This window comes from Ranitomeya variabilis, chromosome 3, assembly GCF_051348905.1.
Source record: "Ranitomeya variabilis isolate aRanVar5 chromosome 3, aRanVar5.hap1, whole genome shotgun sequence".
NCBI lineage: Eukaryota > Metazoa > Chordata > Amphibia > Anura > Dendrobatidae > Ranitomeya > Ranitomeya variabilis.
Window position 1 is genome coordinate 675,608,685 of NC_135234.1, and position 16,296 is coordinate 675,624,980.

General features: G+C 46.7%; 1 protein-coding gene and 1 pseudogene across 2 annotated transcripts in view; one reads left to right on the forward strand and one right to left on the reverse strand.

Annotated features, from left to right (window-relative positions):
- LOC143817766 (mediator of RNA polymerase II transcription subunit 17-like) overlaps window positions 1–16,296 on the reverse strand; it is a 43,659-nt pseudogene that overhangs the window by 15,779 nt on the left and 11,584 nt on the right. Inside the window, exons 9-11 of the transcript XR_013224182.1 lie at window positions 8,318–8,455; window positions 7,821–7,938; window positions 6,334–6,478 (exon numbers count right to left, since the gene is read on the reverse strand). The product of XR_013224182.1 is annotated as a mediator of RNA polymerase II transcription subunit 17-like (transcript). The remainder of the gene's footprint in view (window positions 1–6,333; window positions 6,479–7,820; window positions 7,939–8,317; window positions 8,456–16,296) is intronic.
- On the forward strand, window positions 2,366–3,482 carry LOC143818504 (E3 ubiquitin ligase Rnf121-like). The gene is made up of 3 exons (XM_077299791.1): window positions 2,366–2,402; window positions 2,554–2,695; window positions 2,972–3,482. The coding sequence occupies exons 2-3, from the start codon at window positions 2,570–2,572 to the stop codon at window positions 3,128–3,130; spliced, it is 285 nt and encodes a 94-aa protein (XP_077155906.1). The 5' UTR covers window positions 2,366–2,402; window positions 2,554–2,569; the 3' UTR covers window positions 3,131–3,482.

The following is a 16,296-nucleotide window of genomic DNA, read 5'->3' on the forward strand; positions in this document are numbered from 1 at the left end:
CTGCAGCGTCATCATCATTTTATCCTAACGCTCATGATCTCTGCTTGTAGTGAATAGTGGCAGAACCTGAACAGTCCTGATACTCCTCACAGCTGAGGGTTTGTTACAGGTGGATGCACAGCTCCGACAATCCTCTTGGAGGGTTGGGAGTCCATTCACTGCGGGGGAGGGTGACCCTGCACCTGTCTGTCAGCGGGGAAGGAGATACATGTTCTCCTAGTTTAGCTGTTTGTTACAATGTATCAGTTAGTGACATTAGAGGATTATCCAGACTAGATACAACTGTAAGAAACCCTCAGCTGAGAGCAGGATTGGGACAGGAAGGATTTTCAGCCTCTGGATGTCAGCTGGAACATTTTCATTTGCGGACAACAAGCAGAGATCTAATCAGCGCTGAGAAGGTTAAATCTACAGCATGAAGGTGGATGAGGGTGGTAGTGAGGACGCTGCTGGTTGTGCTCCGATATCTCTGCTGTGTCTGAGCGGATGAGGGTGGTAGTGAGGACGCTGCTGGTTGTGCTCCGATCTCTGCTGTGTCTGAGCGGATGAGGGTGGTAGTGAGGACGCTGCTGGTTGTGCTCCGATATCTCTGCTGTGAGCGGATGAGGGTGGTAGTGAGGACGCTGCTGGTTGTGCTCCGATCTCTCTGCTGTGAGCGGATGAGGGTGGTAGTGAGGACGCTGCTGGTTGTGCTCCCATCTCTGCTGTGTCTGAGCGGATGAGGGTGGTAGTGAGGACGCTGCTGGTTGTGCTCCGATCTCTGCTGTGTCTGAGGGGATGAGGGTGGTAGTGAGGACGCTGCTGGTTGTACTCCGATCTCTCTGCTGTGTCTGAGCGGATGAGGGTGGTAGTGAGGATGCTGCTGGTTGTGCTCCGATCTCTGCTGTGTGAGCGGATGAGGGTGGTAGTGAGGACGCTGCTGGTTGTGCTCCCATCTCTGCTGTGTCTGAGCGGACGCTGCTGGTTGTGCTCCCATCTCTGCTATGTCTGAGGGGATGAGGGTGGTAGTGAGGACGCTGCTGGTTGTGCTCCCATCTCTGCTATGTCTGAGGGGATGAGGGTGGTAGTGAGGACGCTGTTGGTTGTGCACCGATCTCTGCTGTGTCTGAGCGGATGAGGGTGGTAGTGAGGACGCTGTTGGTTGTGCTCCCATCTCTGCTGTGTGTGAGCGGATGAGGGTGGTAGTGAGGACGCTGTTGGTTGTGCTCCCATCTCTGCTGTGTGTGAGCGGATGAGGGTGGTAGTGAGGACGCTGCTGGTTGTGCTCCCATCTCTGCTGTGTGTGAGCGGATGAGGGTGGTAGTGAGGACGCTGCTGGTTGTGCTCCGATCTCTGCTGTGTCTGAGGGGTTGAGGGTGGTAGTGAGGAAGCTGCTGGTTATTCTCTGATCTCTGCTGTGTCTCAGGGGATGAGGGTGGTAGTAAGGACGCTGCTGGTTGTGCTCCGATCTCTCTGCTGTGAGCGGATGAGGGTGGTAGTGAGGACGCTGCTGGTTGTTCTCCGATCTCTGCTGTGTCTCAGGGGATGAGGGTGGTAGTAAGGACGCTGCTGGTTGTGCTCCGATCTCTGCTGTGTCTGAGCGGATGAGGGTGGTAGTGAGGACGCTGCTGGTGGTGCTCCGATCTCTGCTGTGTCTGAGTGGATGAGGGTGGTAGTGAGGACGCTGCTGGTTGTGCTTTGATCTCTCTGCTTTGTCTGAACGGATGAGGGTGGTAGTGAGGATGCTGCTGGTTGTGCTCCGATCTCTCTGCTGTGAGCGGATGAGGGTGGTAGTGAGGACGCTGCTGGTTGTGCTCCGATCTCTGCTGTGTCTGAGCGGATGAGGGTGGTAGTGAGGACGCTGCTGGTTGTGCTCCGATCTCTGCTGGGTCTGAGCGGATGAGGGTGGTAGTGAGGATGCTGCTGGTTGTGCTCTGATCTCTCTGCTGGGTCTGAGTGGATGAGAGTGGTAGTGAGGACGCTGCTGGTTGTGCTCCGATCTCTCTGCTGTGTCTGAGGGATGAGGGTGGTAGTGAGGACACTGCTGGTTGTGCTCCGATCTCCGCTGTGTCTGAGCGGATGAGGGTGGTAGTGAGGACGCTGCTGGTTGTGCTCCGATCTCTGCTGGGTCTGAGCGGATGAGAGTGGTAGTGAGGACGCTGCTGGTTTTTGTCTTGTCGCTGGGGATGTTTATTCTCCCACTGCTGATTGCGGAGTGTGAACTGCGCTGTAACCTTCACTCTGCAGCCAGGACAGGGCCCCGGAGCTTGTGATGATCCTCTGTTATAATGTGCCGCGTCTTATTACTGGGCCGTGGGGTCTCATGTAGGAGGACGCTCGGCCCTCTCTGTTTCGGGGGCTTCACTGTCGCTTTCTTCCCAGCAGGTGGACCTGTCTGACCTCGCCCCGGAGGAGCGATGGAGGTGAGACGTCATTACTGCCTTTACATGCGGCAGTGACTGTGCGGACCAGGCCGTGGTGGACGTTTGTATGGGACTGACAGCCTCTTGAGCAGGATGTACAGGGGTTGTCGGCAGTAGTAGATGCTGTGCAATTACTTCTGTCTGGTTGCAGGGTGGAGCACGCCAGGATGCGCGCCAAGCACTGTGGCCACGAGGCGATGCACGCGGAGATGGTCCTTATCCTCATCGCCACGCTGGTGGTGGCGCAGCTGCTGCTGGTGCAGTGGAAGCAGCGACACCCGCGCTCCTACAATGTAAGAGCTGACGTACGGTAAGAGGGGGGTGTCTGCAGCGCTGTGCGGCTCACGGACCCCCGTCACTGCCCGCACCGGCCCCAGGAGGTGACGCGTCCTGTGCCAGTCTGGCGCAGGAGTCAGAGCAGTGGTCTGCAGCCTGGACACCGCCGACAGCTGTTATACTCCAGTCACATCCGGAGCTGCAGCCTCTATTCAGCTGGAGGTTTGCCACAACTGCAGCTGTGGATGTGACCGGTTGGTTGGTCACATCTTGGACTCTGTGTGTTCTCGCAGATGGTGACGCTGTTCCAGATGTGGATCGTTCCTGTGTATTTCACAGTGAAGCTGCACTGGTGGAGATTCCTGGGAATCTGGATCCTCTTCTCTCTGGTCACCGCATTTATTACCTACAAAGCCACAAGGAAACCACTGGAACAAACCACCCCCAGGTGAGCGCCACAGGCTGCAAGCGGTGACCCTTATAGGTACAGGGTGGTGCAGGGACCAGGCGAGGCCCTGTGCCGACCAGAAATGAGATGGGTCATTCAGCGGCATGTCCACCTCTCTGTAACATTACACAGCACATGAAGGGTTAATGAAAAGTGGAGTCACTGTCTCAATACATTACTTATACTGATCCTGTATTACAGTCTCCAGTGCTGCACTCACTATTCTGCTGGTGCAGTCACTGTGTACATACATTACTGATCCTGAGTTACATCCTGCATTATACCCCAGAGCTGCACTCACTATTCTGCTGGTGCAGTCACTGTGTACATACATTACATTACTGATCCTGAGTTACATCCTGTATTATACCCCAGAGCTGCACTCACTATTCTGCTGGTGCAGTCACTGTGTACATACATTACTGATCCGGAGTTAAATCCTGTATTATACACCAGAGCTGCACTCACTATTCTGCTGGTGCAGTCACTGTGTACATACATTACATTACTGATCCTGAGTTACATCCTGTATTATACCCCAGAGCTGCACTCACTATTCTGCTGGTGCAGTCACTGTATACATACATTACATTACTGATCCTGAGTTACATCCTGTATTGAACCCCAGAGCTGCACTCACTATTCTGCTGGTGCAGTCACTGTGTACATACATTACTGATCCGGAGTTACCTCCTGTATTATACCCCAGAGCTGCACTCACTATTCTGCTGGTGCAGTCACTGTGTACATAAATTACATTACTGATCCGGAGTTACCTCCTGTATTATACCCCAGAGCTGCACTCACTATTCTGCTGGTGCAGTCACTGTGTACATACATTACATTAGTGATCCGGAGTTACATCCTGTATTATACTGCAGAGCTGCACTCACTATTCTGCTGGTGCAGTCACTGTGTACATACATTACATTACTGATCCTGAGTTACATAGTTACATAGTTATTAAGGTTGAAAGAAGACTGTAAGTCCATCTAGTTCAACCCATAGCCTAGCCTAACATGCCCTAACATGTTGATCCAGGGGAAGGCAAAAAAAACCCATGTGGCAAAGAGTAACTCCACCATGGGGAAAAAAATTCCTTCCCGACTCCACATACGGCAATCAGACTAGTTCCCTGGATCAACGCCTTATCAAGGAATCTAGTGTATATACCCTGTAACATTATACTTTTCCAGAAAGGCATCCAGTCCCCTCTTAAATTTAATTAATGAATCACTCATTACAACATCATACGGCAGAGAGTTCCATAGTCTCACTGCTCTTACAGTAAAGAATCCGCGTCTGTTATTATGCTTAAACCTTCTTTCCTCCAGACGTAGAGGATGCCCCCTTGTCCCTGTCTCAGGTCTATGATTAAAAAGATCATCAGAAAGGTCTTTGTACTGTCCCCTCATATATTTATACATTAACATAAGATCACCCCTTAGTCTTCGTTTTTCCAAACTAAATAGCCCCAAGTGTAATAACCTATCTTGGTATTGCAGACCCCTCAGTCCTCTAATAACCTTGGTCGCTCTTCTCTGCACCCGCTCCAGTTCAGCTATGTCTTTCTTATACACCGGAGACCAGAACTGTGCACAGTATTCTAAGTGTGGTCGAACTAGTGACTTGTATAGAGGTAAAATTATGTTCTCCTCATGAGCATCTATGCCTCTTTTAATACATCCCATTATTTTATTTGCCTTTGTAGCAGCTGCCTGACACTGGCCACTGAATATGAGTTTGTCATCCACCCATACTCCCAGGTCTTTTTCATTGACGGTTTTGCCCAGAGTTTTAGAATTAAGCACATAGTTATACATCTTATTACTTCTACCCAAGTGCATGACCTTACATTTATCCCCATTAAAGCTCATTTGCCATTTATCAGCCCAAGCTTCTAGTTTACATAAATCATCCTGTAATATAAAATTGTCCTCCCCTGTATTGATTACCCTGCAGAGTTTAGTGTCATCTGCAAATATTGAAATTCTACTCTGAATGCCCCCTACAAGGTCATTAATAAATATGTTAAAAAGAAGAGGGCCCAATACTGACCCCTGTGGTACCCCACTGCTAACCGCGACCCAGTCCGAGTGTGCTCCATTAATAACCACCCTTTGTTTCCTATCCCTGAGCCAGCTCTCAACCCACTTACACATATTTACATCCTGTATTATACTCCAGAGCTGCACTCACTATTCTGCTGGTGCAGTCACTGTGTACATACATTACTGATCCTGAGTTACCTCCTGTATTATACTCCAGAGCTGCACTCACTATTCTGCTGGTGCAGTCACTGTGTACATACATTACTGATCCTGAGTTACCTCCTGTATTATACTCCAGAGCTGCACTCACTATTCTGCTGGTGCAGTCACTGTGTACATACATTACTGATCCTGAGTTACATCCTGTATTATACTCCAGAGCTGCACTCACTATTCTGCTGGTGCAGTCACTGTGTACATACATTACTGATCCTGAGTTACCTCCTGTATTATACTCCAGAGCTGCACTCACTATTCTGCTGGTGCAGTCACTGTGTACATACATTACATTAGTGATCCGGAGTTACATCCTGCATTATACTGCAGAGCTGCACTCACTATTCTGCTGGTGCAGTCACTGTGTACATACATTACATTACTGATCCTGAGTTACATCCTGTATTATACCCCAGAGCTGCACTCACTATTCTGCTGGTGCAGTCACTGTGTACATACAATACATTACTGATCCAGAGTTACCTCCTGTATTATACCCCAGAGCTGCACTCACTATTCTGCTGGAGCAGTCACTGTGTACATACAATACATTACTGATCCTGAGTTACCTCCTGTATTATACTCCAGAGCTGCGATCACTATTCTGCTGGTGCAGTCACTGTGTACATACATTACATTACTGATCCTGAGTTACATCCTGTATTATACTCCAGAGCCGCACTCACTATTCTGCTGGTGCAGTCACTGTGTACATACAATACATTACTGATCCTGAGTTACATCCTGTATTATACTCCAGAGCCGCACTCACTATTCTGCTGGTGCAGTCACTGTGTACATATATTACATTATTCTACAGTATGGTGCTCTCCTTCCCCCTGTTCTGCTGTAAAGGCAATCTACAGAATAAACCTTTTATTTAATGAGCTGGCGAGGGAGGGAAAGTAACAGGGAGACCAGAGAGAAAAGCTCCACATACCGGAGACAGAATAATCCCCATTGGGAGACGCCACAGTGATGGATGATGCGCTGCCGATACTCTCTACTGGGCCCAGACCGACATGGTTGCTGAAGCTAAGGACGTGCCAACCCATTACTTTAGTAGTAATCTGGTGCTGAGACATCTGAGAACACACAGGAGGAAATGGAGAATATAAATGTACAGGTGCTTCTCACACAATTAGAATATCTTCAAAAAGTTAATTTATTTCAGTTCTTCACTATAAAAAGTGAAACTCACTATATAGAGTCATTACAAACAGTGAGCTATTTCAAATGTTTATGTCTGATCGTGTTTATGATTATGGCTTACAACCAATGATATCCCAAAAGTCATTATCTCAGTAATTTAGAATAATTAACAAAAAACACCTGAAAAGGCTTCCTAAGCATTTACAAAGGTCCCTTAGTCTGTTTCAGTGGGCTCCACAATCATGGGGAAGACTACTGATGTGACAGATGTCCAGAAGGCAGGCACTGACACACTCCACAAGGAGGATAAGCCATGAAAGGTCATTGCTAAAGAAGCTGGCTGTTGCCATCACAATCATACCATCACTATGATTGGTGGGGTCCAACCTTGAAGGCCACCAGCATATACCAGTATTGCTGTAGCTGACAGTCGCTTGCATATGCCATCTGAGATAACATTGATTGTGGCAGTTAAGCCCTTTACACAGTGCTGTGCAAATTAATTGGGACAAAGCATTTATTTTTTTTTTTTTTTAAGTAAAATCGTAAGTTGGTTACCAGTCAGTGATTCAAACCAGTTTTAATATACAATAAATAAATCTTGGTCAACTAGCCAGTGGAAAAAGGTAATTTTCAGAATTAGTATGTAACCGTGCTTTGTAACATTTTATTTTTTTCCTTTGTCCCAATTAATTTGCACAGCATTGTATGTCACTGTGAGTAGCGACTACAGCCCAGCCCTCGCATACCCCTTTCGAGTTCCACAATTCTCACAGTGTCCTATTTAATGCTGCTTAAATCTCCCTGCCTCCTGCTCGTGATAGGTTTCTTTATGTCAGCTTTTACAAGCAGGAGGCAGAGGAAACAGGAGGGATCCCTGTCAACGCTATGTACAGAACCTACTTAAACTGCAGCTAATCATTATATGGACTCATCTGTTATATCAAGAAACTATATCTTCAACTGCATGGGAGGCCACATAGAAGAGCTAAGAGGGCAGAGCTCTGTGGGGAGTGGAGGCAGTGTTGTAAGCTTTGCAGTTACAGTTGAACACAATGGTCAAACTGAGCGTTGGCTCTCTACTCCAACATTCAGTCTGTCCGAGTCTCAGCGATGACGTCACTAAGGACTGCGTCAGCAGCATGGAACCTCAATCCACACTCTGTACTGGAAGAGTTGTCAGACTGGGATCAGATGACAAGTGCCCAAAATGCAATGGTCAGATGGTAACGGAGCTGCATATTGCTGGAGGGCAGGGAGGAGATGGAGGCTCACCTGGGACAGCAGGAAGTCCTGCAGCTCTTGCTCCTGATGGGACAGGGTGATCACTCTGCCATCTCTGTGGACGACTCTTATCTGTTCCACCGCGATGTTCAGCTGCAACTGAATTGATCTGGAGGAAGAAAAATCACAAAGAACGTAATCTAAGGGAAAATAATACAAGTACTGCTCATGGGACTGGCGAATATACGCCCCAAATCCCGTCATTTCTGCACCGCGAGTTACATAAAGACATGTTTGATCATTTCCGACCACTTAGCTACCCATAATGACATGGCTCCAGGAAACTGATCGCGCCTTTACCAGTGTGCAATGCTTTGCAAAAGTAACTAATTAATTCCTTTTGAATAGACCCAAAAGTCTACAATTATAGCCTCTACCTGCTTGACCTCTAAACATGACGAGCATGCTGGGATTTGTAGTTTTGGAAAGTCACTTTTTGGCTAATGGTTGGCCCCAGGCACAGTATGTATACAGACACCACCACTCACTTGCAGATCTGTTCATAACCTTGGGACGTTATTAAGACCTTCATGCTGGACTCGTAGACATCGTTGATATTGGACCAGTGGGCCTGGATTTGAGGGTCTTCGATTCTGCTGGCTAGGGTGTCTATAGTGCGGGCGGTCCTACAATGAAAAAAATAAAATAAAAATGATTTAATGTGCGTTAAAATGTATGACTAGAAAGTTTACCTGCAGTTACAGAATCTCAATTGTATTCACCCATGATTCTTCCTGAAAAAGTATTATCAAATACTGACAAACTTCCCCTGCACTAGTAACAATGCTGGGAGGGCTCTGGGCGGAGACAGAGATCTTCTGCTACCCCCGCTACCAGCCCAACTCCACCCCCCACGAGGTGATTGACAGTCAGCCCTGCTACAGTTTGGCGGTGAAGGAGGAAACCGAATCCCTAACTAAAAAGGAACCTGGAAACTACTGGGACAAATCGCGCTTTAGTAAATGTATTCCATAAAGTGTGATTATGGAACACATTGTGGCAGATCTCCGCATTGTGATTTTCCCGTGTTATTCCTCCTGGAAATGTACTAACATAGAGCATCGGATTGTGTAGGGATACGCCCAGTTGTCAATTTACTTCTACATTTGCATGATGAATAACAGAGGAACGACATGAAAGCAGGATCTCAGAAAAGGACTTACTACTCCAGACTTGTCTCAGACCTTTAGGGTTTCTTTAAAGATGGACGTAGCGTAGGGTTTACGGCTCCTGTGTTATAGGGTCAATATAAAAGCATATCCTAGAAATAACAGGACACTTGGCAACAAAGAATTTTTCCCAAATTTTTGGGGTCAAAGATTCCTGGCTACATTATAAAAAAACAAAAAACAAAAAACACAACACACAGTAATGCACCATCCATTGAAAAAATGATAATTACTTACGGGTAATTTGATTTCCCAGATCCATGACAGCACCGGTACATGAGAGATGGTCCCGCCCCCAAGAACAGGAAACCTGCATATGAGATAAAAGATGGGGGCGGCACCTCTCTCCTCAGTTTGTTTACAGAGAATGTAAGGTAACCGCTACGTTAGTTTTAGGCATTTTTAAATTATTTTAAACTCTAAAGATAATTTATCTATTGTTATGTTAAGTGGTTATTACCCCATTCTTATTTTTTTTTTTTGTGAATCACACAACCATCACCAAGATAGGGCGGGAACTAGAGCGGTGCTGTCATGGATCTGGAAAATCAAATTACCCGTAAGTAATTATCATTTTTTCCCTTCCCCATGACAGCACCGGTACATGAGAGGAAGAAATAGAAAGAACCTCTAGGGTGGGACAACGGCCGACAGTACTTTTCTACCAAAGGCAAGATCTGATAGCCCCAGATTTAATCTATAATGGCGGAAGAAAGTAGAGGGTGAAGACCATACTGCTGCATTACAGATTTGCTCTATCGACGCATTTGCCCTCTCTGCCCAAGATGTGGAAATAGCCCTAGTAGAGTGGGCCATAACACCAGGTGGAGGGACCTGCCCCACAGAGGAATAGGAAAGCGATATAGCCATACGGAGCCACCGTGCAATGGTTGATTTTGTGGCCTTTTTTTCCCTGTTTGCCCCCTGAAAGGAGACAAAAAGGGCTGAAGACTGTCGCCATGGATTTGTCACTTCTATATATTGAAGTAGGCAACGTCTGACGTCCAAGCAATGGAAGGTTTCTTCTCCCTGGGATTTTGGATTGGCACAAAATGAGGGCAAGACTATCTCCTGGTCCCTGTGGAATTTCGAGTTGACCTTTGGTAAGAAGGCCGGATCAGATTTTATAATTACCCTATCCTCCAGAAATGTAGTATAAGGAGGGTCTATAGATATAGCCTGAAGCTCACTAATGCGTCTGGCTGAGGTAAGGGCAATTAGGAGAACCGTTTTTAAAGTTAGCGCTTTTTCCGATATGGAGGAAAGAGGCTCAAAGGGAGAGGAGGTCAAGGCATTTAACACTAAATTTAAATCCCAGGGAGTGACCTTTGGACGAGGTTTGAATGGTCTGGCTGTAAAGGAGGCCCGAATGAACCTACACACCCAGGGGTGATCAGCCAATTTTTGGTCAAACAAGGCGCTAAGCGCCGAGACTTGCACTTTTAGAGTGCTGGTAGATAATCCCCTCTCCAGCCCCTTTTGGAGAAACTCTAGGATCTCTGATATAGGGACTTTCTGAACGGTATCTGTAATCCCTCGGCCTGAGAATTCTAAAAATTTTCCCCATACCTTTTGGTATTTATCAGTTGTGACTTTCTTTCTACTGGACAGTAGAGTAGTAACTAATGGATCCAAGAACCCCTTTGCTAGCAGAAGTCCCCTCTCAAGTTCCAAGCAGTGAGGTGTAGGCTGTGAACCTGAGGATGTGTCACTGGACCCTGGTGCAGAAGGTTTGGAACCTCTGGAAGTATCCATGGGTCCGAGACGGACATACGTCTGAGCCAAGTGAACCAAGCTCTCTTTGGCCAGAAGGGTGCAATTAAGATTATGCGTGATTTCTCTTCTCGGATCTTCTTCAGGACTGTAGGGATTAATGGGATTGGGGGAAACGCATAGGCTAGTTGGAATTTCCATTGGTGCAGTAACGCATCTACCCCTTCCGGGTTCTCTTTCGGGTTTAGAGAGTAGAATCTTTCTACTTTTCGATTCTGTCTTGTGGAAAAAAGATCCACTTGAGGAAGCCCCCAGATGGCACAGATTTCTCCAAATATCCTTTGATTTAGCGACCACTCGCCCTGGTGCAGGACATGACGACTCAGAAAATCTGCGACAAAGTTGTCCGACCCCTTTAAGTGTGTACTTGTAAGAGACAACAGGTGGTTTTCGGCCCAAAGAAATAGTCTTCTTGCTTCTTCCATTAGGGGACTTGATCTTGTTCCTCCCTGTCGATTTATATACGACACCGTTGTGCTGTTGTCGGACAACACTACCAGATGTTTTCCTTTGAGATCCTCTTCCGTTTGAAGAATTGCTTGCCTTACCGCTGTTAATTCCTTCAGGTTTGAGGAGGCTAATTGCATCTGTGGATCCCATAGACCCTGTAGGATCCGATCTGATAGGTGTGCTCCCCAACCTAACGGGCTTGCATCCGTGGTCAGTACCACCGGATTCTGGATTGACCACGGGACCCCTTTTTTTAGATTTCCGGAATCTAGCCACCAGCTTAGAGAGTCCCGAACATGTTGTGACAATACGATTTTTCGATTTAGGTTGTAGGGTGTTTTTGTTTGTTCTGACAGGATCTGCCACTGTAGGTCCCTTGAATGAAGTTGCGCCCATTGGACTGCTGGGATTGTTGCAGTTAGCATACCTAGGAGGGACATGGCTTCCCTCACCGAGACATATTGGGCCACCTGTATTTGTCTTACTCGTCTTATGGCCTCGACTTTTCTGTCTGGAAGGATACAGACTTGTCTGATCGAATTTAATTGAATCCCCAGGAACTCCTGTATCTGGACCGGAATCAATCTTGATTTTTTTAAGTTTATTATCCACCCTAGTTTGGTTAGCAGCTCTCGTACTGTCGTAACTGATTTTATGCAATCTTCTTGATTGTCTGCTATCAGGAGGAATTCGTCTAAATAGGGCACTAGTAGAATGTTTTCTCTCCTTACGAAAGGATGCTACTTCCGAAATTATTTTTGTAAAGATACGAGGAGCCACAGACACCCCGAAGGGGAGACATTGGTATTGTAGATGGGTGTAGACCTGCCCCAGCTGCACAACCAACCTCAGGAATTGTTGATGCTCTCTGCTGATTGGCACATGATAATAGGCATCGGTAAGGTCTATCACTGCCATGTAACATCCTGGATACAGCAGTTTTACCGCCGTTCTCAGAGTCTCCATTTTGAATTTTTCCACTCGGATGAATTTGTTTAATTCTTTTAGGTTGAAAACTGTTCTTAAAGACCCATCCGGTTTTGGAGTGAGGAAAAGGGTGCTGTAAAATCCCCTCCCTATTTCCTGTGGAGGTACTCTTACCAGGACTTTTTTGTCTAGAAGAAGACGAACTTCTTTTTCGAGAACTAACTGGTTCTTTTTGGCCACACGAGTAACTTTTATTCGTTGGGGAGGAAGGGAGATGAAATTTAACCGTAGACCGTCTGATAACAAGTTGATTATCCATTGGGATGGCTGTAAGGTTACCCACTGATGGACAAAAAACCGTAACCTTCCTCCCACCTGGAATATGGCGTCATTGTTTAGGATCTGGTTTTGGGGGTTTATTGAAAAGAAAACCTCTTTCTCTTTTCTCACCCCAAGGTTTCCCCCATGTGGTTCTATCCGTTGGGCGGCCCCGGCCTCTACTCGATCCTCGAAAGGACCGACGATTGTCATACCAACGTCGTTTAAAGAAGGGAGGCGGAGGGAAGTGTTTTTTTCTTGTCCGCCGCTTTTTCTAAAATTTCATCTAAAGCCCTGCCGAATAAATATTGCCCCTCACAGGGTACAGCACAGAGCTTCACTTTTGATTGAAAATCAGCATTCCAGTTTTTTAACCATAACGCCCTTCTTCCTGAATTAGAGAGGGCACTAGCCCGGGCAGCAAACCGAACAGAATCAATGGCAGCGTCCGCCAGGAATCCTGCTGCATTTTGAAGTGGAGGGATGACTTCTAGAAGTCTGTCCCTTGGACACTTGTTTTTTATTTGGTCGCTTAGTTCCTCTAGCCATTTAATCATGGCACGGGCAGTGCAAGTGGCCGCTACTCCAGGTTTGAACACCCAAGTTGAGGCTTCCCAGGCTGATTTTAGAAAGGCATCCGCCTTTTTATCTAGGGGGTCTTTTAGGGCCCCCATATCCTCGAAGGGAAGTGCTATACCCCTGGAGGTACTTGCGATAGCTGCGTCCAACTTAGGCGCCTTTTCCCATTTCTCGCAAATTTCCTCACCAAAGGGATATTTACGTTTTAAGGCCTGGGGAACTGAAATCCTTTTATTCGTTTTTTTCCATTCTTTTTTGATAAGATTTAATATGTTATCGTGAAATGGGAAAACTTTCCGTTTTTTATCTTCTAAATTACTAAACATAAGAGTCCTGAATCGTTTGTTTTTCTTTTGGAGTCTCAACCACCAGGGTGGACCTGACCAGTTTTAGCAACTTCCCCATGTCTTCTGATAACATATATGGCCGGCCACACTCTTCATCTGAAGAGTCCAGGTCCGAACCCTCCTCGGGCGGAAGCTCCCCCAGTTCACCCTCGGATTCTACATCAGATACTTGGGCAGGCGCAGAGGGCGGGTTTACGGAGCCCTGCAATCCATGATGTTTTAACTGCTCCTTTACAGTGCTGTGCACTTCGTTTCTCACAATATCCTTTATACTCTGAAGCAATGATGATGACTCTTCAGATACAGTTTTTCCTATGCATGAGCGGCACATACGCTTCTCATATGCTTTGGGAAGGCTTCTATCACAGAGCGCACACACTTTATGCTTCTGCTTAGAGGTAACTTTCTTTCCCTGCATATACATACATAAAACACAGTGTTACTGACATGTTTTTTGCCTTACAAAGGCACTCACCCACCGGACCATTAGTACCACGACAGGCTGTGGGTTTTCTGCTGGGATCGCCGATTCAATCGGATCTGCCATCTTGCAGGAGACCGATACCGGTTCCTGCTTGCCGCCTTGTAGATTAAATATGGCCGGGCAGGAAGCGGTGTGTGCGCCCCTGAACTTCCTCCCCCCCGGGGAGTGTCAGCACACCGTTCCTTCAGCTTTCAGCGCCACTTCCGGTTCCAAACCGGAAGTACCTCCATTCACTCGGCGCCAGCGTCGTGATGGGCACGCTTTCACTTTCTCCCCCAGCCCAGCCTCCGGCCAGGAGCGGACGCCGGGGAGTCCGCAGTGGGGAAGGACGCATCTGCAGCCAGGTATGGAGGCGACGTGCGCACGCCGCCGCCGCTGCTCCCACCGTGGACCTCGGTCAGAGACCGGCTTAGCAAGGGAGACCTCTCCCCATGCAGCACCGCAGGTTTCCCGCAAGAACAGGAAACCAAACTGAGGAGAGAGGTGCCGCCCCCATCTTTTATCTCCTATGCAGGTTTCCTGTTCTTGGGGGCAGGACCATCTCTCATGTACCGGTGCTGTCATGGGGAAGGGAAAAAAAGGTGACAGAAGGTGCTGCCTCCTCCCTCTGTCAAGCACCTTAGGTACCATGGTCAATAACAGGTTAAACCCGCAGGATCAGATTGGGCACTGATCACGCAGTATGGAACCGCTGATCTATTGCAACTGCAATATTCATTTTTTGTCCCTGGAAGGGAAACCAGTTGTCCCAAGTGATGACCTCCAGGAAGAATCCTCACTAATCATTAAGGGACTGCACAGCCTAAAAACTGGCCATCACTAACAACTGGGAATCCCCCTGTAAACCCTATAAGGACCCAGCAATTTTTCATTTTCTCCTCCCCTGGTTCCAAAAAGTAATTTTTTAAAATTTTTCTGTTGACATATTCGTACAAAGGCTTGATTTTGTTTTGCGGGTTGAGGTGTAGTTTAGTTACTTCACTGTGCAATGTACTGAAAATAAGTAAAACTTTCCAAAGTGCGATGAAACTGCCAATAAAAAAAAAATTCTGTCTTTTTTGGGGGTTTGTATTTACATTTTTCTTTAAACCACAAAATAAACAAGGAAAAGAAAAAGAAAAGGCCTGACAACATAATACTCCGAGAAGGCATTATTATAGTGACACCAATATTTGTCTTTTTTATTATTTTTGGGGTGAAATTTTTGAATTTCTTGCCATTTTCTGGGACCCATACATTTTTTTGTTTTGATGCCCATGACATGTATGAGGGCTTGTACTTTTGCGACTTGAGCTGATGTTTGATATCTTTGTAACGCTGGTGGGTGTGGACCCACTGCGCCATGGGCCCGGCTTACCCTGGAGGGGCATAACTAAGTGACTACCGGGTATTCCCTACAGCCTCTGATGGTGAGGACAGGCTGGGCTGCCAGAAGTCACCAGGTGCCTCTCCAGGACAGGCCTTGGTCAGAGACACTGATGCGAGGTATAGGTGGAGTGAGACTTAATAGCAGGAGGATGCAGTAGTGTTGGAAATGCTACAAGAGGCAGCTCAGCAAGACAGCCCACGACGGGGAGAGCAGAGCAGCGATCGCAGTGAGTAGGGTGGGGCTAATAGTCTGTGCGAATTGCCAGCGTGACAATCATTTTGGGCTGAATATGACACTGTGATCACCTTTAATTGTAGTTTTTTCATTGGGACGTGCGTGAACTGGAAAATGGCAATTTACTTTTTTTTTCCTTTTTGGCATTTAACGAATAGTTTAAATCATTTTACAATTTTATATTTTGATAGATCGGATTTTTTGGATATGACAATACCCAAAACGTTTCCTTTTTTTCTTGTTTCTTATTTCTGTATTTTTAATAGTCGAAAACAGGGGAAAACTGGAATTTTTATATTGTGCAAAACACCCCTCCATTTTTATTTTATTTTTTTTCCTTCTAGTCCTCCTAGAGAACTTGAACCTCAGACCTGTGTATATAGTGAAATCACAGTTCTCCTAGAGCTAAGCCTGTGGTGGACATGCATATGAGAACTTGTCTGTTACAGGGGTCTTCTGTAGGTTTCATCAGTTCCCCTGTGATTATGTAGTGTAATGACGTCATTTAAATGACGCTGTTAGCGATTGATCGCAACATTTAAAGGGTATCCAGTATTTGGACAAACCCTTCTGAATTCCTATTTATTTCCCTCAGTAAAATAAAACACCTATACTCATCTCCAGTGCTGGGGCTGTTCCAGTGCTGTTGGCGCTGGCTCTCCAGGGATTGTGTGGCATTATGTTACGCAATCCCAAAGGCCAATCACCGCTGGCTTCATTCTCCTCTCCTACGAATGTGACATCCGGGGCAAGTCAGAGCTGCGGCTAATCTGTCACTTCCTCCACATGTCTTGATTGATCCGAAGGAGAGGAGAGT

Coding starts and splice junctions, on each gene's coding strand:
- LOC143818504 (XM_077299791.1), top strand. CDS start 2,570: ATGCGCGCCAAGCACTGTGGCCACGAGGCGATGCACGCGGAGATGGTC. Junction 2,696..2,971: donor GACACCCGCGCTCCTACAAT/GTAAGAGCTGAC, acceptor GTGTTCTCGCAG/ATGGTGACGCTGTTCCAGAT.